The sequence below is a fragment of the Xiphophorus couchianus genome, chromosome 11 (assembly GCF_001444195.1).
Source record: "Xiphophorus couchianus chromosome 11, X_couchianus-1.0, whole genome shotgun sequence".
Lineage (NCBI taxonomy): Eukaryota > Metazoa > Chordata > Actinopteri > Cyprinodontiformes > Poeciliidae > Xiphophorus > Xiphophorus couchianus.
This window is the reverse complement of record NC_040238.1, coordinates 8,883,873-8,911,425: the sequence shown is the minus strand read 5'-3', so window position 1 is coordinate 8,911,425 and position 27,553 is coordinate 8,883,873. Positions and strand designations below refer to the sequence as shown.

Below are 27,553 nucleotides of genomic sequence, written 5' to 3'. Positions count from 1 at the left end.
ATGAATTAATTTGCAAAGAACTTTCCTTAAACTGCTGAGTAGATTTCATCTCATATTTTCAGCTTTTTTGCTTCAAACTGGCCGTTTTTCTGAAGCTAAACTAGTTTTGGCATTCTTTAGCATTTGTGGACACTGAATACCAAGAGGAAAAGTTGATGAACTGACAACTTCTGTGACATTTTGTCGGCAAAAGAAAAAAAAATCAACTTGCAGGAAACCTGGAGGGGTTTTATTTCTTTCTATAAATAAACCTCCGCCTCCCAGGTGTTCCTCGGCTCGGCGCCACGATGCAAACCGCTCCAGTAAAAAGACCCAGGGAGGTGAGCCGCATAGCTGAGCGGTGACTCAGCCCAAATACCTCGGAGTCGCAGTTGCTTCAAACCGCATTTCACAGCAGCTCAAGGTCCAACTGTAAAACATTCACACAAACAAACAAACGCGGGACAATCCGGCATGAATAACTGGCATTGAGATGGTGAAAGCAACGACCTGCCGCAGCCTTTCTGCTGAGTCTTATCTGACCGACGGCATTCCTGTCGCCTGACGACAGCCCTGCAGCGCATGATGCCGCACACAGGAATTTATAACCAGGTTCAATTCGTCTCTGTAATGTTCAGCGGAGTTCTCAGTATGCAGAGTGAGCTGCAGAAAGGGTTTCAATCATTAATGAAAGGTGGATTTGTTTTCAGATGGCAAACGCTTGATGGGAAGAATAAAAAAAAAGTGAGAAAAGCTCTCTCAGTTTAGAGAGCTGCAGGTATTCAAATGAAGGCCATCAGATATCTGCAGCATGTTCCTCCTCTTTTCAAAGCCACATCTGGGACAAAAGGCTGGCGGTCCATCTTCATTCCTGTGAGCGGACAGTGATGGGAGGGTTTTCAGCCGACTGCCACAGGGAATTCAAACCATCCCATCATTCAGCTGGCTCCATCTTCTCAACTCTTCATGTCTTCATTCCCTTCAGAAATAGGGAAACTTCAGCGGGCGGCTGAGGTAGAAACCAGGGCAAACAAAGAAAGGGGATTCTTAACATTTCCAAATGTGTCTTTACAAACAACGGCGGGGATTTTTCTCTCCCTCCACAAGTGAACAAAAAACTGGTCCAACATGTTGCATTTTTCCAGTAAACACAGCTGAGTCCACCAGAGGAAAATATTCCAGCAATCTGAGCTGATGTTGCTTCCTCTTCATTTCAAGACAGCGAAACTGTGACTCAAAATATCACATTAAAGCCGTGTGAAAAACTAAGTCATGATCTTACAGAAAACTCTGGATCACTAGTCTGGACCACAGATTATTACTGATATCGTGATGTCAGAGTGGGAAATACCTGAAGGCAGAGCTGGGCTATCTGGACAAAAAAATAAAATACCAGATATTTTTTTGTACCAGATCCATTTTATTCTTTGCTTTTTTCTAAAAATAAGTTGTAAATGAAATGGCTTTTATTTCAGTCATCCTTTCTGTGAGTTGTATGACAAAGTGTTTGGGCCACAGTACAAGAATTTATGTTTAATTACGAGAATATAGTCATATTAGTAGACTAAAGAAGCAAGTTTACCACAAAAAATATTACAATTATGAAGAAAAAGTCATTTTAATGAGAAAAAGCTTCGATAGAAGAGATCTGACAAGATCAGTTCAGTCCATGTAGTTCATTGTTAGATCATTTCAGTGTCCTGAAGCTGATAATAATATGACTAAGTATTTCTATTAGGTGTTAAGGATCATCTGTAAAAGTAATATCAAAGTATATATTTACAAGATGCTCATTTTAAATTTCTATTTTTCATTCAGCAGCTCTCATTAAATTAATACTTTATTCTCATGAAATTACAACTCTTTTCTGGTAATATGATTTTATTCTCATATTTTGACGACTGTCGCACCACTGTATTCTTATAATACGATGACCTTGTTCTCGTAATTTAAATAAATAAACCTTGGCCTGGCCGATATTCCATCACAGCGTTGCCCTGAATTCAAAGTTTAACTAAATACAAGCTGCAAAACCTGCTTCTGAAACAAGATGGCGGCTCTGGGCTTGCCCACCAAATTATGGAAACCAAAGGAGTGCACTGATAAAAAAACAATGTTTCAAAAATTAAATCTTAAGAAACAGAGAATTCAATCAATCAAGAAAATCAATTTATTGCCCAGGCATTGTTGAGCTGGGTGACATTGTGATTTCCTTCATCTCCACCTCATTGGTGTTCCACTTGTATGTTTTATTTCCCATAATCTCCTCAATAACACATCTGTATATCGTTGAAGAAATTTTCTGCAAGCTGCAGACATTTAATGTTGAAAACATTTTCACATTCTAAGCTGTGATTTTCACCTTGTTGCAATTCTTGCTTTGATTTTGCTAACTGCAGATTTAACCTGCATCCTCTGTTTACACTGAATAGGAGTAAACACAGAATCTTCAGCCAAGAAAATAACCCTTATTGTTTTTGAAATGCAACAGCTCCAAACATGGTAATATTTTCTTTAATCTGCTTTCATCCATCAAGTAAGTGTTTTCACAACACGCATCTGAGCTGCTGTAGCAGTGCTTTGTTAAAGCCCTCAGTGCAGGACAAGATAAATCTGATGCGGGCGTCTGCAACGCAGACAGCTGCAGAGTACATATGCAAACAGGATCAATCAGAAATTAATAGTCAATTAATAAATTAGAGCAAAGAACAAATCAGCAAAAATAATAAATCAGCCTGCCGCAGCAGCAGCTAACAGTTTGCAGGGCCTCACGCTGCACTTTGACCCCATGCACCTTGGCAGGCAGTGAAAGGGATTTCACATGAATCGAGCTTTCTGGTCGGCGAGGCAGCACACTGCTCGCTCCTTGGCGTTGTGTGTTTCAGGAATGCGTGTTTGTTTCTCTGCCGGAGGTTTTTACCCTCCGCCATGTCTGAGCTGGAAACGTGGAGCTGAATGAGAAAAAACCTGAATTCGACCCGATGTCGCTTTTAGAATGAAACTAAACACAGACAGACAGAGAGTGATGGTTTAAAATGACAAACAAGCAACAGAAACTCTGGCATCACACAACAGTTGCTCAGTTTACCTCCTTCTAGCGTATTATGTGCAGCATTAGTTGAAATTCAAAATTTTTACAGTTAAAAAATGTTTAAAGTCTACAGAAAATGTTAAAATACATAACCACCAACTATAAAGGCTTTAAAAAGTCGAACATAGCAAAATAACTTAAAAAAAGCAATCAACGCCCAGCCTGGAGGAGGGGAAAAGTAAAGCCTGGTGGCCCGCCAGGCTTATAATACCCAGAAAGGAACTTTGTAACCTCACGAGGAAAATAAATATTGTTGTAATTCATATTGTCAGAGGTTCAAGAAGTTATTTACAGAACTCCTGTAGACGTCTGTATTACAGTGGTTGTGAAGAAGTCTCTAACTGAAGAAACTCTGCTTTAGATGACACTCTGTTTTGGTTTATGAAGAATCCACTTCTCCAGAGGTTCCTGTCATCCCCAGAACAAAACCAGAACCGGACTTCTTTTCAAATTGTTGAGCATTTTTAGGTCTGATGCGATAATGGAGGAAGAAAGTGTGCTCTCCAAATCAGACTTATGGAAGATCTTGCTACAAACAATCACTGAAGGGCTATATGCTGGAACGTCATTGATCAAGGTTTGGAACCAACAGAAAAAAAAGTCAAAAGAATATATTCAAGTTCCATCAGAAGCTTGTGTCCCTAACTGATCATTGCTGCACCAATCATCAGAGGCAGCTCTATTCTAAAACCTATAACATGACTTAAAGAATGTTGTTGGTTTCTGGTGGATTGTTGCACAGTAGCTGCAAAGCCGCTCTTTATAATGTTCTTTTTGCCCCCATTTAAAAATGAAAAGTTTCTAACAGCTGTAAACCTTTGGTTCTCCAAAACAAAGATTTGTATTAATAAAACCAAGTGAGGTCACTGGTTTCACTTGTCTCTTTCCATATTATAAATGGTTTTTAAATATAAATTTGAGAGTCTTACTTAATTTTACTAAACTTTCTAAAACCAGAAACAAGCTGTTGTCATCTTCCCCTTAAACCCAGCAGCTCGTTTCCACAACCTCAGCTGCTCATCTTCATAAGATATCGACATATTAGGAAGCTCTTAGTTTGAAGTTCATTGGGTTGTTGATGTAGTATTACAACTTACTGCATTGCAGCTGGAAGTCCTGGGTTTGAACCCCAGTCTGGGGTCATTCTATATGCAGTTTGTACATTCTCCCAGAGGATTCATGGGTTCTCTCTGGATATTAGGACTTCTTCCCAAGTACAAAAATATGACTGTTAGGTTCATTTGTCCAAATCACCACACAGTATAAACCGTGTACTGTATATATATATATATATATATATATATATATATATATAACGAAACAACAAAATTTAAATACCTAAATGCTCACACAAACTGAACAAACCCAGAACAAGCAAAAACCATTTCTCTGTAAAGGAAGATGGAATCATGATTATTGCAGAGACGACTCTCCACAGCAGACTTAAAAGCCAACAAGGTGAAACGCCTGCAGTGACAGAGGAATAAAGTCTCATCTTTACATAAATTATTACATGATGAAGGCAGAAATCAGCTTACAGTTCTTCAAAATTCCAGACGTAAGCCATTAAAGGGATTCGGTGCCAAAGTCTGAGGGGTCTTAAGTAACCGGTCAAGTTGGGGGGGAAGAAGAAATTGTGGTTAAAGCAAAACCAGCAGGAAAAAAATGTGTCTCAACCTCAACAGGAAGGACAAAGATCTCTGTTGTTTAGCCTCCCGCTCTGAGAAAACTCATTCACAAAAACATCTGATGAGTTTTCGGTAAATTTGACACATCTGTAATATGACTAGCAAAACAACAAATAAAACATTATGTTGCACCAAAACCAGTAATAATGTCACTTTCTGTTAACTATCCAGAAAGCAAGACAAAGTCCCCCCATAAAGGCAGTCCTCAGTTTTTGACACAATCTCTGACTCTGGAATCAGCACAAAACGCCTAATGTGTTGGAAAAGCAACGCTCCTGTGCCATAGCACACGGCTCCATTTAAACTTGCAGTAATGTTTAGCATAACTCCACATGACTATTTGTGATGGTAGAACATTTTCCTAGAGATCCTAAACTGCAGTGCTACTCTCTTACCATGCAGATATTTTCTCATAGGCCATTTCCTGACTTACAAAAACCAACATGAGTCTGCCTTACTTAAACTCCTCTTTCCCATTTTGATAAGTGTCAATTAATTATTGCCTAATCCATATTTATAGGATTACTAATTAAACGGTTGTAGACATTTTGACCAACTCAGAGAATTAGCATGCAAATTATAAAAATACCTCATTCACATTTATTTTATACAAGTTATTAGGAATTCTAATAAAGATGGCACATTTGATTTTTGTTAAAAACTATCATTTCATAATGAGATTGCTTTTATCCAATCAATAAATAAAAGATCCAGTAGCATGTTTTACTCCAGTTATTTTTTCATGAATCTTTGCCAGAGATTCTGAATAGGGATGCACTGATAGGAAAGTTTGGGCCATACCAATATCAGTTATTACTAATGCAAAACTGATATTTACCTATATTGTGGTGTTGAAAAACAGATTCAACTTCAAAATTAACAAGGTGGAAATAAACAAGTCTTTTTATATCACCCAGTTTTTCTTATTAGGCCGATAATGATGTGTAAAAAGATAGATAAGAAACATAAGCTAATAATACTGATCTCAATATACAGTATATCATACAACACAAATAAATCCCTAGTTGTGATAACTATAGAAGGAGGTGCAATTAAACTTTCATAAATCCAATATTTATTTTTAGAAGCAGCTTTCAACTGTTGTATTGCTTTCAAGTTTCCCTATGAGACTTGATCATTTCTTTTACATTTGGTCTGATCTGACCAAAACAATTATCTGTATTTTAACAACACCAAGAAATATTAGTTCCTCTCCAGCACAAACTGTTTTTATTTAGCATGTCCAAACAGCCTCTGAGTTTACAGCCACTCCTCTGAATACTTTGTCCCAGTTACATTATGTTTGCATCTTGATTCAGACAGATGACGTCCCTATCAGTGTTCAGTTCTTTGATTATACACTCTTCAATGAAATGTGGAGAAATGTGACTCGATAAAAACCAACAAATGGATCGAACTTAGCAGGAAAACAAATGATGACACTTCAGCAAGAAAAGTAAATGTCAAACATTACTGTTAAAGCTCGAACTGCAGGAATTGAAGGACAAAAGTCAACATCAAATCAATAAAAAAAACAACAACTATAAAATAAGTTCTCGACAGACTTTTGCTGCCTGATATTTACTTTTTTTTTTACATTTTAAATTCAAACTCGTACCAAACTGAATGTCTTGGTATCCAGACCCAATGAGAAAATATGTTGCAGAAGCTGAGAAATGGAGGTGAGAAAACACAAAAGAGAAATGTCATTTTCTACTAAGTGGTTGCACTTTTAACTTTAATTCAAAGAAACATGTTCTTTATGAATAACATATGTCTTTCCCTTCTTGTTTAAAATTTGTGGGAAGGAAAAAAAATTTGCATTTGTCCTTGAAAAATATTGTAATTCTTAAAGAGTAATTAAAACCTTGAATTTCTTAGCGTCATGTGGAAGTTATAAAAAAACCATCCAGCTCATAAAGTGTCAACTTTAACTATTTGGGTTAGAAACTGTTTGTATTCTTTTTTGCCACTTTGCGTCTCCATCATCAGCATTTGCTGTCCCCGTTTTCTGTCATTTGTATTCCTATTTTTGCAGCTGCGGTAAATTTACAACTTTTTAATGCTTCATTCACATTGTTTTCCATCTCTGCCTCATTCTAATTGTGCATCAATTTTAAACCTGTAATTCAGGCTGTTGTATGTTTTTTGGTTTATTTATTATCCTTTCCACTTTATTTTGCTCCAATTTTGATTGCTAAGGCACTAAATACACTGCTTCATCAATTCTGTAAAAAAAAAAATTAATAAATTGACCCTGTGTGTCAGGCTGCTGGTACAAATATTCCCATTCTTTGAGCTTTCTTCACATATTGTCACGTTTCAATACATTATTCATTGTCATCTGTTAGTATTTTATGCAACAGATCAAAACAAAGTTGTTCTTTGTGTTCAGATTGGCTGGAGAGTCACAGAATCTCATGAACTTTGATTAGGCCATATAATCATATCAAAATTTCAATTAAATACACTGGAATTTGTGGCTGCAATGTGATTAATAGAAAACTGAACTAGAAATGGGTGACACTTAAAATCTCTCCATAAAGTCTGAGAACTACTGAATAAAACCGCTTTAGGAGATTAGAAGTGCATCATAGGAGAAATAAGGTTTGGGATTGACAGAATTAGGTCGTTTTCTGGGACCTTATCAGGGGCTGAGGGCCACCTGTCAGAGGTCAAAGGTCAGAAACACCTGTCCTACCTGTCTCTAGGGTCGATCCAGCTGGTGGACTGTTCAATGTGGTTGATGTAGTAAATTTTCCCATCAAAGTCTTTGGCTTCCTCCCAACCGTGTGGTAGTGGCAACTCCTTCCTCGGCATGTCAGGCGAGTCTCCATGTAATGAACTCTTCTCTAGGCAGAATCATAGGGAAGGGACACTATCGCTTTTCTCTGTCATCACCACCACCACCATCATCATCAACAACAAAAAAACAGATCTTCACTTCCAAATCAGCAGGCCTGCTGCGGTTCGGATTATGCCATAATCCAGAATAATAATCCCCAGAAAGAGAACCTTAAAAATGAGAAGGATTTCAGAGGATGGAAATGGTCCAGGAGGCTGCACTTGCTCACCAAATCATCAGCATCCGTCATTAAAGAAAATAAAAATGCTTAAATTAATCCTTCACAGTTGTCCGGTGTGGTTTCAAACGTGTCGGGAAACTTTCAGGCGGTCTGGTGGGAACTTTTTTCAGGTTAACTCCAATTACCCACGGTCCACAGAACACGCTCTTTTATCGGCCACAAAACCGCCGTTTGAGCCACAGACACCAAACAAACACGCGGATAAAACCACCACCGGGAAGGTAACGTCTCCGGAGCCTTGGTGTCTGCCGCCGCAAACGGTTCGGGCTGCGGATGGAGTTACTGAAAATTCCCCCTCACGGAGCTCCGGGGTTCTCCTCACCAGCAGGCCACCATGTTGATCAGCGGTAACCGAGGCTAGCAGCCAGCCAGCGGAGGAGGAGGAGGGGTGGGGGTACAGATACTCCGAGCCGCCCCGAGCGTGTCACAAAGAAGTACCGAGAATCTCCACGGCGGCTTAAATCCCGTAAATCCGGCGCAAACTTTCCGCTTGTCCAGTTAAAAGTCTCCGCTCGAAGTTGGGGGAAACGGATGGAAGCTGCGGCGGTAAAGTCTTTCCCTCAGTCCCGATCACTTCGGTGCACCGCCATAAAGCTGGCTGCTTTCACTACCCACTGCTTCCGTTTTCAAAATAAAACACCTGTTGATTAATACAGTCCTTAAAAATAAAACATCCTGTAAAAATGCTCCCCTGGGCAATCCATTATTATTGAACCTAATCTTAAAACATTCAATGATTTTTAAATTAGCAACACAAAGTATAAAGAATTTTTTTTAAGCGATGAAAAAATAGTAGAATTTTGTTCAATTGGAAAAATGTATATTTTAAATTTGACTTTTTTATTTTGTTGTTGTTGTTTTTGATTATTTTATTTATTATTTTGACTTATCAGCTTTAAAAACCAAACAGAGGCATCATTGCTACTTCTATTTTTTAAAGTCCCATTTTTTTATTGTTACTAAAATAATAAGTAAATGATAACATATTCAAGTTATTTAAATTAAGCTATTTTTGAAGGAACAAATGCCTATATATTGTGTAATTATCGTTTTAATTTCAGAAAAATTTTTAATTTTCTAAAAATTTTGTTATAATTTATTTTATTATGATATCTATATTTTAATGTGCATTCAAAACATATCTTCCAAAGAACATTTTTTGTTGTTTTTAAGTTGTATAACTATATATTTAAAGTCTTTAAAAATTAAGGAGTGTAGTATTTACACAGACATTATACAACAAGCAATAATTTTGCGGTAGTAATATAGAAAAGGTACTGGAGTGTATAAATTTAAGTCATTTAAAAAATATTCTTTAAAATGTGTTTAGTTTTACTTGTGTAGATTTACACAAACCTTACAAACACATGCATATTTAAACACACAATGACTTCAAAGCACACAAATACATGTGAAACATTTTAGAGATTTTATTGTTATTATCATTCTTCTTATTATTTTTTTCAATTAATTTTACGTATGATTTCTGAACAGATGCTAAATAAATAATTCTGAAATTTTCCTTAAAATGTCTTTTACACATTTGCTTCAGAAGATGTTCAATTCTTCTAAACTTATGCTGCAGTAAGATTGTACAATAATAATAATAATAAACAAGGAAACCACAACAAAATCATGCAAAAATAAATGAATAAAACATCAGAAATTAGAAAAATATTATAATGAAAGAATAATGAGAAATGACAATAACAAAAAAAATATCTTGACCTTAATTCTTGGATTTTATCCCATTTTTGAAAAATACAACTTTTAGATATTGTCCATCGTGCGCTGATTATTTTCCTTACTCTCATCAGACCTGACCTGGTCACTCTGAGGAGGATGGGGGTTTTTAACCTCAGTCCACTGATAGTCACGTCTGCATTAGGCCACCAGCGCCCCCTGCTGAGTAAATATAGTATCGCGGTATTTAAACCCCACATTCCCTGAGGATTACCTCCACATAAAAACTTACATAAGAAGAAACTCTCATTAAAATCATCTCTTTTCTTCTTCTGCCTCATTTTTAAGTCTTATAAAAGCACAAATGATTTACCCTGAACGATATTATGATATTTAAAACCATAGGTTCAACTGTTTAACATTCCTCGTATATTGTTTAAGGTCAGACACTAAAAACATTAGATTTTAATGATACTCCGATAGGTTTTCTGAATAAAATATGAAAAATAAATGTCCTTACATGTATTTCTCTTAAATTTGTCAGTCTTTAAAAGTTAAACTTTTATAGACTGACTGAATCCATTTCCGTGTGAAGCACGAAACTGCCGTTAGATGGCGCTCTAACTCCGGGTTTACCCCATGCTGGTGGAAAAACCATAATCAGGCCAACCTGAGTTTCAAATCAAAACTGATATCCTATTTAATTTAAGACAGCACTTCAAGTCAAATTTGTAAACATTCACATCCTTTTACTTATATCGTGGTGGTTATGATGCCTTCAAGTTCTGTAGAATATTTGTACTTGAGCATATGTATGTGGCAGATTCCTTCATCCCATTGGAGAGTTTTTCATAACTGAATACTTTAATTCAAGTTAATAAAATATTAAAGGTAGATATATTATGAATGTATATCTAAGAAGATGCACATATTTAGATATACATTCATAATATATATATTCATAATATATCAAATTGAAAAAATATTGAACTTTTTAGGATATGCACATGTGAATATCCTAAAAAGTTTGTTTTTTCCCTATTCATTTCAGAAAGTAAAATTCATGCATTATATAGATTTATTGCAAAGAGTGAAATACTTCAAGCTTTTATTTCTTGTAATTTTTATGAGTATGGTTTCAGTGTCTCAGAAAAATTTAATATTAGAAAAGATCAATAAAAAATATAAACAGAAATAGCAGACTCACTTGCACTCAAAAGGTGTTCAGGAAGCCCAGATTGGTTTTATAATTGTCTTCAGGTAATCTTCATTCTTCTGGTGTTCCTCATCTTCCTCAGTGCTCAGGTCAGTTTGGTGGTCAGTCAAGAGCAGAAACACCATGGTCACTGAACCAGCTTCTTACCTTTAGCAGTTTGGGCAGTTACCAAGTTCTGCTGGAAAATAAAATCAGCATCATAAAGTTTCTTAACAGAGATATTATGACGTGCTATAGAAATCCCCAATGACTGTAAACTTCAGAAAACCCAGAGAATAAAATTTTAATATTACATCATTCAAAACATTCTAAGACAGAATATATGCTTAATGTACGACGGAGCAGGGCCACGCTAAGAAAACAACAATAAAACGACAAGAAGTATGTATTAATATTACGAGAGTAAATTCAAAATAATATGAGAATAATAATTCTCATACTATGACACTATGACTGTCATATTACGAAAATAAAATCATTACGAGAATATAGAGTCATAATAGCCTATTGCGAGAGTAAAGTGACAGTTTGACAATAAAATCATAATATTACGAGAATAAAGTCAAAATAATACAAGTTGTAATAATATGAAAATAAAGTATATTTGGAGAATAAAGTCGTAATATGACTTTATTCTCATAATACCAATCTCATTATTTCTACTTTAATCTCACACTTATTCTCGTAATGTTTTGACTATTTTCGTAATTAATTTATTTTTTCTGCCGTCGTTCTCCGTCGTAATAATGTAATGAAGAAGTATGTGTAATTCCTTTTCATATGTTATTTATTGGACATGAATATTCCTCATATTATTTAACTAAACTGATTTCATTCATAAAAATAATTATATCAAGAATTTGAATTATATTGGTCAGTGAAAGTGAGTGGGATTTAAACTACATAGAAAATAGCAGCCAAAGTTAAAGTACAAATAAATAAACCTTTAATTAATCCAATAAATAAAACCATTAAATTAATTGAGATTCAACGGAAAGAAGGTCTAACTGCTTTAATTCCGCTATAACCAGAAGACGCTCGCAGTTTCCGAGCCACACTCGAACGCACCAAATTTCCATATTCTTTCACGCGCTTCTCGAAAACAAAAACAGGCAGAGAGAGAGAGAAAGAAAGAGAGAGAGAGAGAGAGAGAGAGGTCCCATGTAGTCAGTAGGGCAGCGAAACCTGAAGGAGCAGGAAGCTCCACGTGCAAGCTCCCGTCCACCGGTCTTTGGTTCCGGTTCTGCCCACCTCACACATGGTTCTCCTCCGGCATATCTCCATCGCCTTGACCGCCGCCGTGGCCGCCCTGGGCTCAGCTCTCTTCATCGCCCTCAACTACTTCTACAAGCGGCGCGTATGGTCCCCGCAGGCGGCGTACTGCACCATCACAGAGGTGAGAGGTTCTGCTGTAATTCTTTAGTAATTAAAAGAGAGCTGCTCAAGTTATTTCAGGCGATATTTTTATTAAAAAGGAAAAAAAAAAAACGCCGCAGAATCCCGATCCCTGAATAATGAAGGTTACAACTGGAAACAACAAGAACGGTAAGAATGATGAGGAGGAGGAGGCTTCTGGCAATTACAAAGTGGCATGCTGTGAGGAAGATGATGATAAATACCTATGACGGTGATTGTGAAGATAATTTAAATATGATAAGTGATGATGAAGACAACTTTAATGGAGGAGGAAGACAAGTAAAACAGTGATGATTATGATGATAATGTTAATGAAATGGATGGAGATGATGAGTAGAGGACAGAGGCAGGGAGTCAAATTGATGGAAAGTTGGGTGAACGGATGATGGATTGGGAAGACAAATACGCAGACAGGTGGAAAGCTGGATATGATAGAGGGGTGTCTAAATAGATATTAAAGAAAGGATAGAGGGACAGAGTTTTATGGACAAACACTGATGAATGGACAATTGGATTAACGGATTGAAGGATGGGTGGAAGTACAGATGGATACACGGACAAATGGATGGATGAGTGAAGGGGCCATTGGATGGACAAATGCATAGATGGGTAGTCTAATCTGTTTGGACAGTTAGATAGTCAGTTGGATTAGACAAAGGGATGGATGGCATGGTTGGATGTATTCTGGATGGATGATCCAAGGAATCTTGTTTCTGTCTGTTATGAACAATTCACATGTTTCTACAGTTCCAGGATTGGAATGACATGAGGACACATGTCTCCCTGTCTTCTGAACATGGGACACATAAAGGACAACAACATTAGGGACGCTATTCCTCCATTTATTCTCTTTTAATAAACTGTAAAAAAAAAAAAAAAAAAAACTAGCTAGAACTTTAGTAATCGATTAATCAGGTATTTGAATAATTATTCGGACAATTAATCAATTATTCAGATAATTAATCAGATATAATATTTGACACATTCTGCATATTTTTTATGTGACCACTTAAGCTTTTCTTAAACACAATATATTACAAGATGCAAACAAATTCCTTCTTTTAAATAAGAAAATGAACATGTTATTTGTTCATTGTGAAATACAAAATTAGAAATATATTAAAAGATCCCATTAAACAATTCAATTCCTTTAAATAAAAGAATAAACATTTTATTGCCTAAAATGTGATAACATAGCATTCTGTAGTGTATGCTTGATTATTGGTCCGTTAATTGATTTCTATTTTATTTTTATTTTTATTTGACGGATTAAAAGTTGAAGGGCAAAAGGTGTTGAATAGAAGTTTTTGAGGTTTTTTATTACATAATTTGAACCAAATAAAAAGCTAAAACTGCCACTTCTGAGTAGAACATATTTGTAGACAAATAAGGTTGTTTTTTTTCTAATCTCAAATACAAAATGTGTATATTTATTGTATGGTTTTGGCTAAATTATAGCCTTGAACATGCCATTCTTCCAACAAATGGCCTTTTATGAGTCTGTATGCTCCAGTTAACTATTAATTCATTACTAAAGTAGTTGAGAATTATTTCAATAATCGATTCATCATGATTAATCGCTTCAGCCCTAAAACAAACATTGTGCCAATTTTTTTTCATTCAACGGTTTCAGGCCAAGTTAAACTGAGTTTGTCTCATTTTTCCTTGGGAGCAGAGAAATGTTAGTTTTCCTTAATGAACTTTGGCATGAATCTCCCAGTAAAATCTATTTGCATGTCTCTAATCTTGTTTTTTATCTCTGAATGTATCAGTCCATTTTCAGAGGATAACTCTGGCTGGCAGAGACCCAACGTGGGGTTGTGTTTTTGTTCCTGGAGCCGAAATGTTCCAAGGAGACGGAGGACGAACAGAGTCGCGGGGTTAAAGATGGCGGTGTGGAATTTGCTAGAAGGATCTGTAGACTACACACCCATCATGACCTTAACTTAGATATTAAAATGGAAAAAGTAACTTAAACAAACCTGAATATGCAAGATAACAGCTTGGACTGTTGACAGAGGACAGGTTGACCAATCTGACTGGACTGCATTTTTCACATTCCTGACTTTTGTCCATCTTAGGTGAGTGTTTTTCCAACTGCAGCCACAAACTTCATTATAAACCATCACAAACACCTTCACACACTCACAAAGAAAAAGACCTATCTTGTATGTTCTACCACTTCATAATTATGCACCAATTATGTACCATGTTTACCACATTAAGTCCTCTTCAAATACTTTAGAGGTTGAGGTTATAACACAATAAAAGATTCTTATAAGTCCAAGGTGTACTTAGGGCTTAACTTACTTAGGTTAACTGGAATATACAGACTCATGATTGGGCCATATTCCTAAAAGAACAACACACTCAGAGAACAGCAATTAAGCCAAAAGTGTAAAAAAAAAAAAAAAAATCAAAATCAAAATTTTTCATTTAAGATGAAGAAACCCTTCTTTGTCTGTGAATATGTTCTGCTCAAGTAGCATAGTTTTAACTTCACCTGGTTCAAATTCTGTAAAAGAGAGAGAAAACAAATTCTATGAAGCACCCTTTGCTATCCAATCGGTCAATCCAAAAAATAACCAACAGATCAGCCTTAAAATGTAATGATAAGTCAATCAAAAAGGGCTGAGCTGTTCATATATTGTTGTTATAAGTATTTTTTAGATGCAGATTCATCCTTTACTATAAAGGATCAAGTGTTCAATGAAAGATCATAATTGCATTTTAAACAGCAAAATGTTAATATTTTATGTATAAAAGGAAATTCATTATTTATTTATTTGCATATTTTAATGTATTTCTAAAATTATATAAAAAGGCTTAAGTGGTTAAATGAAAAATCTGCAGAATATGATCATTTTACTATCAAATTAATTGATTAGTCTTCAGAATAATCAATTACCAAATTAATCATTTCATACCAATTCCCCTGTACTCTGAAACCCCCTAAGTAAAATCAAAAGTCTGGAATTTGCTTTTACGTGCTGTTTCCAGGTTTGCATCAGTGTGGAAAAATAAAAATTAGCTTGGAAAAATGGAAAAATATTGGATTTTCTAGAGAAAGAAAACCTAATAACCACCAGTTCAAATATCTGCAAAGACCCAACGTGGTTGGAGCCGTCCTTCAGATCAGCACTCTGCTGTAATGATTTTCATGTTTCATGAACATAACATAGCAAACAACAACTTCCAAACAACATGCTCCACTCAGAATAAACTCTGAGCCAATCAATGGATTTTGTGCTGAAAAAGCTTCAGATTATAATCTTAGCTGCTATCTTCCAGCGGAAAGGTTTTTTCAGCTGAAGCCAAACTTAAAAATAAAACTGCCTCATCAGCATGTTTTCTCATTTTGCAGAAGTCTGAGCGAAGTGGGATTTTATAATACATGATGTGGCAGAATCCATGCTGGCAGTTTAAATGTTTACCATTTCTTCATTCAGGATTAGCAAAATGATTTCTATTTGCTGAATGCCAGAAAGATGAGAGATTTATGTATTTAGATGTATTTTAAAGGCACCACCTCCAACACACCGCTTCTTTGTGTGACATGTTTTGGAAATCCACAACTCCATAAGTCTGGTTCATCTTTGGGTTACAGTTTCTAGTCACCTGAAGATTCATTTGTTCAAACAATTCAAGAAAAAGATATAAAAGCCATAAAAATGTCCATAGATCAAAGCGTTTAGAAAGGAGAAAAGTGTTTTGGTACAAAATGTGGAAATTAGGCGTGGATATAAAAATTTGGGCTGATATCAACATCTGATATAAATAAAAACTATTAAATTTGCTTGAGGTGACTTCTGGCTTTTCCAAAAAATAGTTAATGTCAGAAAGTGGAGATGGAAACACATTTGCAAAATAAGCTCTGACATATTGAACACTCCCATTCACTGGCGGGTATGTGCTGTACCAGAGGCACAAAACTCAAAAAAGTGCATCTCCCTGCAGCCATTTTCCCATGTCCTCACATGAATTCTATAATTCACTGTATTTCTGAGCATGACCTTATTTGGATTTACAGAGACAAGAGGCCCTAACAGCTCATTTTGAAAGAGACTCAAAATAGGCAGAACTGTCCAGAAATCTCATTGTATAAGAATGATTTTGTACAAAATGTAATGAACATGTTTAATACAGACCATAGATCTAAACTAACCTGTTAAAGGAAGCATAATAAGTCACCTTGAAGGACAATGTTTGTCACAAAGCACTGGTCTCAGTTTTGTTGGAAATTCTATAATTCATCCAGATAAAAATGTGTAAACTTGTAAATTAACCAATGTTTCTCTAATTATTCTTTCATGTAGCAAATATTAATAATTTAGGTCATTCAGACTGACATAAAGCAAACAAAAGTTTAGTCCGGCTTAATCGCTGACAGAGAGGTCAAAAAAGTTTCATACAATTATAGAAATATTACGTTTTAGCTAAAACTATTTAATCTGGGATTAAAAATCGAGCTGGAATAATAAAGTTCATGCAGACACAGGCAAACATCGCTACAGCCTCAGCAGCTTTAGAGAGATTTCTGCGCAGTCAGGGTTTGGAATTTATCTCCAACTCAACCAGGAATACACAGAGCCAAGCATCGAACGTTTAAGAACCTGCTGTTCCCCAGCAGCACTGGGCAAACATTAAACATGCAAACTACCATCCATGGATCTTAGAAAGCTTTATTCTGCAGCAGCTGCAGCCATTTCATTGTGAATTTATTAAAAACATGTACAAATTTTAAAGTTATCAAGATTAATCATGCAGCAGCAAAGTGAGGAAATGTTTCTAGTGACAGAGCTGATGAGTTTTGGCTCTAAAAGAGCTGATATGAATTATTAATTAACTTTAACTGACAGCTGGAATTAAACCAAAGCTTGTTTGGGTTCCTAAAAAGGAGAGAACTCCTGGTGATCAATAAGCACATTTATCAGTGCAATGCTGGCAAGATATGAGTCTGCTCTCCGCTGATTCAAACTTCTGATCATTAAAGTGAAATAAAACGTTAGAGTGTGTAATAGATGCATATTGATGCATAAATGATGATCCTGTCTGATTCAGTTATCTTTGTTAGGACTGTGGAGAAAACTAATGCAGTTTGTGAACAAACTCTGCACAGTTGACAATATAAATATGAACATGGGAGCAGTTATTAACATTGTTATTGATAATTATATACAAAAACAAACGTTTACTTGCCTAAAATAGAGGTTATTGTTGGATAGTTGATGTTCTGTCTCCATAGTTCATAGAACACTGGTTTTGTAAAATTATTCACACCAATAATTAAAGTGACTCTGTGGGATTCACAGGAGTTGGAAACCCAGACCACAAAAATCATGAGGAAAAAATCTGAATATTTGAGTTCCCCTCTGAATTCTTAGAACTGCCTATTATTATTATTATTATTATTATTATTATTGTTGTTGTTGTTGTAAAGAATTTAGATAAAAGCAAATTAAGGTGTTGGAACAACCCATAGTCCAGAAAAACTGAGAATTTGTGTCAACACTTCTAAGTTGATGTTCCAATGATCCATCCATCCGTCCATCCATCCATCCATCCATCCATCCGTCCATCCATCCAGCCATCCATCCATCCAGCCATCCATCAGACCGTCCGTCCGTCCGTCCATCCATCCATCCATCCATCCATCCATCCATCCATCCATCCATCTGTCCATCTATCCATCCGTCCGTCCATCCATCCATCCGTCCATCCATCCATCCATCCATCCATCCATCCATCCATCCATCCATCCATCCATCCAGCCATCCATCCAGCCGTCCGTCCATCCATCCATTCATCCATCCATCCATCCATCCATCCATCCATCCATCCATCCCTCTGCCATGATTTGAAAAGCCTAACGTTCATATTCAAACACTAAAATGTTAATCTCATCTTTCTCCACCATAAATCCCCCTGCTTGAGGGGGACGTGTGAACGTGTTTAATCTGATTTCTCTGACTCCGCCCGCAGGAGGAAGAGGAGCGCGAGAAGCGGCAGGTTCTGGTTCTGGGCCTGGATGGAGCCGGGAAGAGCAGCATGCTGCAGGGTTTGACCCCCGGGGAGTCGGCAGCCAAAAGGGGCCGATGCCGGCCCACCCGCGGGTTCAACTTCATGAGCCTGGATGCTCCCAGCTGTCAGCTCGACTTTCTGGAGAGTAGGTCTCCTTTCATCCCGTTCTGTGTGGATTTCTTTTTTAAGAGCATGAAAGGCAGAAATTACCCCTCGGTTCTGAACAGCAGGGGCCTTTATTTGATCAACGACTAAAACAGCCCCAGTTAGACTGCGTCTGATTCTCAAACAGCATTTTAAAGCCTGAAAAATGTAGCTGTATCGAAAGGCAGCAGAAATAAAATAATGACTCTTTTCAGTAATGGTGGGAGCGTAAAATCCTGAGGCCTGAGATTGAGTTTTAGGAGTGCGTCATGCTCTGCGACTGATTTATTCATGATCTGAACATCTAATCAGTTTCTCATCTCAGTGAGAGAAGCCCACGGACGCCACCCACTCAGAGCGCTTCAGACGCTGAGCGGCAAATGTCAGCATTGTGTCTGTGACGCCGATGCAGAGGCAAGTTGGGAGGTGGTTCATCTCGGAGGGAATCCTGCAACCTGAATGGGAGTTATCACCTTCAAATGTTGCATTAGAGCAGGGCTGTCCAAACCTTTGGTCATCTGGGTCAAAATTGTCATCTCAAAAGTACTTGCGGGCCAAAAAATACAATTTTTAAAAACAAAAATCACCAGAAACCTTGATATACCAACCCAACAAAAACCTAAATATGAATTCATTTAATTAGAGTAAGAACTGGACTGTAGATTCAAAACTTTGAATGGTTTTGCGTGTTAAAGAGGGCATGTTATGCAAAATCCACATTTGCACGTTTTTGTTCTTCCAGTTGGGTTTCTACTGCTTCTAAAGCAGAACACTCTTTAAAAACCATCCAGACTTTTGACAATAACTTTATTTGTTTTGGTATCTGCAAAATTAGCCTTTTCAAAAATCTCCATAATGTAAAGTCACAAATCACCAGACATCTTGCCATTACCTACCAACCCCAGCAAAACCCTGCCCTGTTACCTAACAACCCAAGTGGAGCGGCAGCACATTTGGTTGGCTGGTTTTACCACTGTATGTGCTGTACAATGGCTCCTGGAAAAGACAAAGTGTTATGTTGTTGACTTTCCTTCCAGAAACCACTTGCTGCTTTTCTATAGTTTTGGCATAATTACTGCTCTGAATATGTTGGGCTTTTCTTTTAGCAAATTGCCTTTTTTACTCTGCATACTCCAGTTAATGATTAATCAATTACTACATTATTTATTTATTACTTTACAAATCACAATTAATCATTTCAGCCCTAGTTCAATCACCATTTTGGCTAAAATCTTTACTCAGCATTTTTGGTTTAGGTTTTCTGATTCTTAACGGACGAGTACAGATTTAAAACTCATGAAAGGTGGAGAATAATGAACGAGAGTTGGTGTCATTCAATGAGTCAAACGTGCAAACCGCGCCCAGATAACAGCTTACAATACACAACAGACTGGAAACATCTTAGAGGAAGCAAACTCAGATACAAGGAATGTGTCAAAGTTCAGATTAGCTGAACTTTAGATCCAATTCCAGGCATAAAGTCAGAGCTGGGAGATCCTATAAACATCCAAACAGACTCGTAATTATCCGTGCATTTTCCACCTAGCGCTTGTTCTGCAGTGAAGCACAGGCTGCCAAAGCCCACATAACAAACAACCAGCAGTAACAAGCTGAACTTCTGCAGCCGAGGCGGACGCTAACCACCTCCCTGGGTGATTACAAGGCTTGCCAAGCTGCTGCAGAGACCTTCATCATCACGAACACTCCCACCTCCTTCACAGTCATATGCTGCATGTTGCACGTGTGGGTGTGCATCCTAATGAGTGCACCCAGCTGAGCGGCGCGTTCAGACTCCACATCGCCTCTGGTTAGCAGGTATTTACGGCTGCCAGATCACATCAGCCTGAGGTACATCACTGCCCCAGTCTCCTAGCAACCTCCTCTAATTGATACTCGCCGGTGGGGACCAAAAGTCATGGCTGGCAGCGTGTGAAGAGAGATCGGTTTGACCGCCGAGCGCCTGCAGACATCAGAGCTTCCAGTTGATGTGAAACTTTGCTTTGCTTGAATCTGAATCTGTGACGTTGGGATGCGTGCGGAGTGCTGCAGCATGCGGCGGCAGTTTGACCTGCTGGAGTCAGTTCATACCAAAGCTAACAGGGCCAAACTTTAGAAAGAGCTTACAGTTACAGGAGTCCAGGACTAAGGTTGTTTGGGGGCCCAAAAGATTGTTCTTTTCTTTATTTTTCTAATGAATATGACTTTTGTATTGCCCTATGACATCCGTTTTATTATTTTCCTAATTCAACTTTTTCCTTTTTTTTTCTTTTAAATTCTATTTTAACCATATTAACCAAAAAAGGAATGCTAATATGGTGTGAATGCAACAAAAAATGTAATAAAGCAATAGCTAGTTGTCAACATTTACTGTTACTCTGTTTTAAGTATAACAGACGTCTGTGGCTCAACAAAACATTGGTTTTACAAGATGTTAGTGTTTCCCCATCATTTCTTTTTAAAAAACTCAAACATTATGTGCAAAAACAAAGATTCTTGTTTTAAACATAAAAGAAGTATTATGTAAAATTGACTTGATTTACATCATGCTATGAAGTTATTCCTTCACCAAAACCATACCTGGAGTGTTGCTTTAATTTTTTTATGCAGGTCTGAGAAATACTTTAATCTCCATGGCAACTATTCAGCTGTGTAAAATGCTTGAGTGGACTTAGCTCTGCCTTCAAGGTGCAGTTCCTCATCAGAGCTACAATTTCTAAGCTTCCAAGATTCTGCATCACTGAATTCCCCTCCCCTGCGACTCTCAGCCCCTTCAGACTAGCTAGCAGCAATTAGCAAACACCTGGTGAAACTCAGCATCTGCTGAGATCATTATTATCAGTGAAATGCTGGTAAAAACTTTGTAAAAGGGTTAATAGAGGAGCACTATTGGGGTGTGTTTTTAAATGAATTTAAGACTTTATGGATGTAATATTTAGAAAATGACAAACGACTGCGCTCTGTTTCTGTAAACAGATTCAACAAAGCTGCACAGGAATAAATGACAGGTGTACCCAATTAAACCCACACAGTTTCTTCTTGAAAGGAGAAGAAAAAAAAGTGTGGAACACTGAAGTCTTAAGGCCATTCTTTTATAGGAAAACAACATATTACATAAAGACAGAGGAACTCAGCTGTTAGATTTCCCTCCAAGTCTTCTTCTACAAACCAATTTCCCATGAGGATGGGCCTCAGCTCGTTTCCTCTTTTATTGGAAATCGGATCTCATTCTTCTTGCAACAAAAATGGAATAAATCTGTGGCCAATTTGTTTATAGGAGCTTATCAAATTCTGCTTGTCAAACTGTCCGTTTATTTATTAAAGTGGGACCCGAAGCGGTAAAGGATGTTGACAGAAACGGCAGAGGAAAAGCCCTGGAGGAACGGGATGAAACATGCAGCAGAAATATCCTTTTCTCTCAATGGAGCTTTTAAAGCTCAGTTAAATGTTTCAGATTATCAAACTAATTCATTTTTGACAAAGATAAACAGAGTAAATAGAAGAAGTAGATTTGAAATCATGGTTTAATTTATTAGAGACAAAAAAGATATTACAATCTAAGTGAAAAGTAATTATCCCCTAAAACTAATGGTTGAACCACCTTTAACAGCAACAGCTATTGGCATTAGCATTTTAATTATTGTACAGGTATTCTGGCCCAGGTTGTTTGCCAGATTTTTGAGAATCAATGACATTCATCAATCACATTTGAGTCCATACTTTGACTATGCCACTGAAACCTTCCTTTTCTTTATTTTTCATGGTTTTATGAGACAAAGATGTGCTTGGAGTCTGATAAACTGACTGGATTCATTAGACTTGTAGAACTGAGTCATCAGCATAACGTTGAAAAGGTTTCTTCTCTGCAGTTGGTGGTGGAGAGGACCTGCGGCGGTACTGGGGGGACTACCTGAGACGGACCCACATTCTAGTCTATGTGGTGGACTCGTCGGACAGGAGCCGCCTCCCATTGGCTAAGGCTGAACTGCACCGCCTCCTGAGGGTGGAGCCACAGCTGCCTGTTGTTGTCTTGGGAAACAAGCAGGTAAACTACAAGACAGACTGTTGTTTTCATGTGGAATAACAGTGTTGGTGGTGAACACTTAGGCCCAGTCCACATGGAGATGGTTTTAGGTATATCTGCAAAAGTTCTTTTGTGCATTCACATGGATTTGTTATCTTGGGAGACCAGAAACGATCATTTTTGAAACCAGGTTCCATAGTGGATAAATTTCATAACACTGGTCTCATGCTTTGTGTGACGGCCCGTCTTTTCTTTTTTAATCGATGACGTCGTAGCTCCATGTATCCTCTTAATCCTATATGGACCTCACTCGCAAACAAACCATTTGTTCTGTGGTTTTTGTGTTGTTCTCTAGCAGTGTTACAGCGCCACCGAAAGGCCTGGCATACATACTACAACATTTTCTGTGGCGCTGCATCCTGTCGTGTTGATGCTCAGTTTTTTCTTATTCGTTTACAAAATTATACTGTGCTCGTCTCTGTATGTACAGGGCCTTGGGCCTTGTCTATGTGGGAACATTCTTTCTAAAATAGGTTGTCAGTTTTAGAGACGTCTGCGTTCACACTTGACCATTTCCAGAAATGTTTCAATCCACACTGAAACACTGAAAACGACCCAAAATGAATCTGTTGGGCTTCTCTTTGGCATATGGTCATGTTTAAACAAAAAAAAGTGAAGAAATCAGGACCAGACAGTAAATTTAGTCATTTTTTCTTACCAATAAAAGGACGGCAATTAATAACACAAGAATCTAAAAAAATGTATATAAAACTAATAAAGCAGGTGAAAGTAATTTCCTCTTTAGCTGTCCTGCAGAAATAATTCAACTCCTGAAATAAACATGCCTACACTTCCTCCTCCGCTCATATTTCTTCACTCCGTGCTCCACTTCTGGAATTATGCATGACTCCTGGAGACAGGAAGGAATATTTATCACATCTAACATCGGAGCAGCGTAGCTTTCATCCTCTCGCTGCTGTGGACTGACAGCATAATGAGCTTAAAATGAATTCGACTCAAACTGCACAATGATCTGTAATGATGCACAGTAGCTGAAGCTCAGGCAGAATGTGGTGTTTAACATTTTCTAAAACTCTACAGGTGAGTTTAACACACTGTTCCTTCTCTGCTTTCATCTGGAAAATTAATGAGGTGAATCAAATCAAACAGAATATTTCCTCAAGACTTATAAAATCTGTATAAGATTGTTTTTTTAGTAAGAGCATTATGGTAAGGTTGGGAATTGCACCTTAAAATACACAATGAACTGTTGAATCATTTAAGTCAAAAACAGCTAAATAAAGCATTCAAAAGACTATTCTACAGGTCGTCGCTTCATCCAGAATGTTCCTCCCTGCCTTTTATCACATTTAGTCAAATTACAATAAGAACTTGTGTGTTGAGTAGGATGCGGTTAATAGAACTAAGGCAGAAACTACGGCTTTAATGGTCTCTGTAGGAGGGTTGTAATGCAATCACTGCTTTCATGGAGATGAGCTTGAACAAAAACAGCAGCCACCATTAATAAATTTAACATGGAGTTATATACTGACACAATGGTTAGGATTTGTGTTCTTCCCTTTGTTTAAGATTATCCACCATTTGATTAAATTGAGGATTTAAATCATTTTAGGTATTTAGGTAATATCATTTAGGTATTTCCACCACCATGAAAATGACCTAGAGATTGATTAAAATTCACCTAAAACATATTTTATTGAATTTTCAAATTCTTCAATCCAATTACATTATATATAAGTTAAAAATGCTTTAAACGGTAGGCTAATGTCCTTGTTTTTCAAGCTAGTTGGTAAAACTAAAGTCTCAAATTGTGTATACATATAAATACATAGTTTCAACGCTAGAAGATTCAAAATCAGTTCATTAATATTAAAGTAATATTTTAAAAAAAACATGGAAGTTGCTCACCTAAGTTAGCTGCATGCTAGAGAAATAGCAACAGCAGCATCATATGAATATATAGTTAGCATGAATTTTTGGGCAAATTGCCAGTGTTTCAAGAATGGCTAACTATGAAACTTCTTTTTATAATCATATATAGAGTTTATGTTGATGAAAGACAGACTGATATGATAATGTTGATGCTAATGCTAATATAACTCAAAATTGGCTAAATTTACTTGATAGTCATAATGTGTTAAGCTAAATGTTAGCAAAGCAACAAAAAGTCAATATTTGTAAAGCAAATGTTAGTCTTGGACTGTCTCATTTTAAAACTCATTTTAAGATGCAAGTTGAAAATTATCAAATATTTTAGTAACCAATGGTTCACGGTAACATAGCCCTGCTAGCTAGCTAGGTATTTTAGCAGGACACCTTGTTTTAAAAATGCACTCTTCATGTTCCATTGCCACAGGATAAACTGAACGCCTTGAGTGTGGCAGAACTCCACGAAGCCTTGTCTCTGGACGTCGTGACTGATGACAGGAAGCTGTTCCTCCTCGCTGCCCAGCTGGACGCCGAGGAAGCCAAGAGGAAGGCCTGCCAAGGTCTGGACACCGTCCAGGACCTCATCCTACAGCTCGTCTGATTTCACATGGACATGGGCTAACTGAGCCAGAAATAGAGCCTGTAAGAACATGGTTCACCCCTTTTCCTGTTTGGTGAGAGGTCTGGGCCGGACGAGGAGGTGATAGACGGAAAATCCTCCGCCACCATGGAGCTTTCATACAAACAGGAGAAGAAGAGGAGGAACACAAAATGTGAAATAGGAGATGAAGTTTTGATGAAATCAGGTCAAACTGTACCAGGTCTACTAAAGCTAAGTCATTTTTAACCAAGACATTGTAACATTTTATCTGGAGCTGCCACATATTTTTTGTTGGTTTCTTGTAGATGTTTTTATGCACAGAGAAGAGATTAAAGTGTTCATTCTCCTGTAGATTAATGAATGACACAAGCTCTATGAAATGATTTCCTAAGGGGATAATTACTGACTCCTGTGTTGATATTTTATTGATAGAGATTAAAAATGGAGGCCTATAACACTTTATACAACAGCCTTGCTGTAGCTATATAAAGACAGTTTGCTGTTGGCAATTGTATTTAAGGGGAAACTAAATGTATTTCCAGTGACTTTAAGTGTTTGTATTACATAATATTCTTAACTTTGTAATTTCCCAGCATTTGTTAGCCTGGTAAATATGCAAAGATATTACGAAGAGAGCTAAATCGCAAATTTAGTAGAAGGTCAAGAGGTGTTTGATAAAAAGTTCCTGAATATTCATTTTAGCATATTTTTACCTTTTACCTGAGAGCTTTTGAAAATGAACCAGATACCCACTTTGATTTATTATGGAATATTATTACACACTATAGGAATAACAATCAACTTTAAACACTGTTTTAAACTCAAAATTATTGCTTTATCATTTTACTGGAGTTTTGACACCACTTATGTTTGTACAAGTTTACAATTTAGTGTTCGCTGGAAAGTAAATTAGACTTTTTTGTTTTATGCATAAAATAATGAATATAAAAAATGTTTTTAATGAAGACAATCAGTAATAAATTGTACAATTTCCAGTCTTTTCTGCAACATAGAGACCTTCTCTTTCACACAAATGAGGTTGAATTGATATATTAGGTAAAGCGTTGCTGTAACTTTAATCTGACATCTAAAATGTAATTTGTAGCTAAAAAAGGATTTTATATTTATTTGTGCTTTTTTTTGTATTCTTTCTCTATATGTTGTGCTGATTACATGTTTTAGTCTAAAGAAATTTGATTGTATTCTAGTTTAAAATTGAACTTAAATAAACTTATGTGAATCTTATCTTTTCTGTTGACTGCTGCTGTGCAAATAAAATAGTTTGAATGACTGAAAATCATTTTATTTCTTTAGGAAACTGTCAAAAAAAGTCTCAAAAAAGGACCAACGCAGGATTAGATGAAATGAGTTGCTATTAAATTGTCCTTGAAAGCTGATGAGGAACACGTCGAGTAATTTAACAATGATTCCATTACTTCCCACATGATCAGAGTAGAACACAGGAAGCAATCAAAGATATCTAAGTGACAAGAAAATCAATCCATGTACAAATTTTAAACTTTTGAATTTTCCTTTTCTCTAATAAGAGAATTTAAATTTCTATAAAGGAAACTGGATACATAATACAAATCATCTATTTCCCTTCAGTTTTGTTGCTGTAAAATATTTATAAAAGCAGAAAAAAACAGGATTTAGATTAGGTCCATGTGGAACATTGTTTATTTAGCTTAAATTATTGATTTTAAATGTTAATGAGTTTTATCAGTGGTGTAGACATCCAACCCACTAGCATTGCTTATGTAACACTTAGCTAACAGCATAAACAAAACTACTGTTTACTCTATTTTTATTCATTTATGACTGCTGAATGGCTTTACCTCTTTAAAATTATGGTCAAATATTTGTTGCCTGGTACTCATTGATTTTTACTTGGTGTCTGAGGAATAATTGAGCCAAATCAAGTTACTGGACAATAACAAAGCCTGATTAAAGAGTTGACGTGGTATAAATTGGTAAAATGTATTTCAATTAAATGATTACAAACAAAATTCACCTACCTCAGCCAACACAGAGTCTGAATTAAGGGGGTAATTATTTAAACTTGAGGGGTCTCTACTCTTAAAGTAGGAATGGCAACATCTATGAGAAAATATGTCTGTTTCCCGTCAGTACATTAAATTATCCAGCCAAGTAAACATCTGAGCAAGAGAGACCAGAGAACAACTCAGAAGGTTTGGTTGCATAACGATCTACAAGCCCCAGCAAGTGGCACGTTATCTTGTGAAGCAGCTGGAAAACAACTTTTCTTCCGTTTGCTGACAGACCAGATCAATGCAAACACGAGTCGATAAACCTATAGGCCAACATACCTGGCCTGGGGCAAAGTTCACCAACCGGTCGAGCAGGAAGTGCTCTCTTAGACAAATGTCAGTGTTTTTACTGGTGAGAGGGAAAAACGTGACGCAGTCGGGACGAGAGCTCGGAAACAAACAAAACCCTCCAGCTTGTACAGCTGTTATATCAGAGGGATTTCTGTGGATGATTCGTGATATCACAGCCAGTCAGGGGGCTCTAGAGTTCGTAAGATAATCACAAAATATTTTCCCGCAGGATCAGAACTGGAAATTTCTTGATATTTGCACCTCTATGTGAATTATGTCTCTGACTGTCCATCACGGGAGTATTTAACATCTTAA

The 27,553-nt window shown here is 36.9% G+C and overlaps 2 protein-coding genes across 3 annotated transcripts in view; one reads left to right on the top strand and one right to left on the bottom strand.

Moving 5' to 3' along the window:
• Positions 1–8,463, bottom strand: part of wwc1 (WW and C2 domain containing 1) — a 38,838-nt gene extending 30,375 nt beyond the window's left edge. The window contains exon 1 of one of the 2 annotated variants that reach the window (XM_028031203.1): positions 7,460–8,463. In XM_028031203.1, the coding sequence (XP_027887004.1) occupies positions 7,460–7,578 (119 nt within the window). In that variant the 5' untranslated portion in view covers positions 7,579–8,463. The remainder of the gene's footprint in view (positions 1–7,459) is intronic. The other variant, XM_028031204.1, reaches the window with a different exon arrangement.
• Positions 8,464–11,834: 3,371 nt separating this feature from the next.
• Positions 11,835–26,193, top strand: arl10 (ADP-ribosylation factor-like 10). The gene is made up of 4 exons (XM_028031658.1): positions 11,835–12,139; positions 18,142–18,325; positions 22,191–22,366; positions 24,723–26,193. The coding sequence occupies exons 1-4, from the start codon at positions 12,002–12,004 to the stop codon at positions 24,894–24,896; spliced, it is 672 nt and encodes a 223-aa protein (XP_027887459.1). The 5' UTR covers positions 11,835–12,001; the 3' UTR covers positions 24,897–26,193.
• The last annotated feature ends 1,360 nt before the right edge of the window (positions 26,194–27,553 follow it).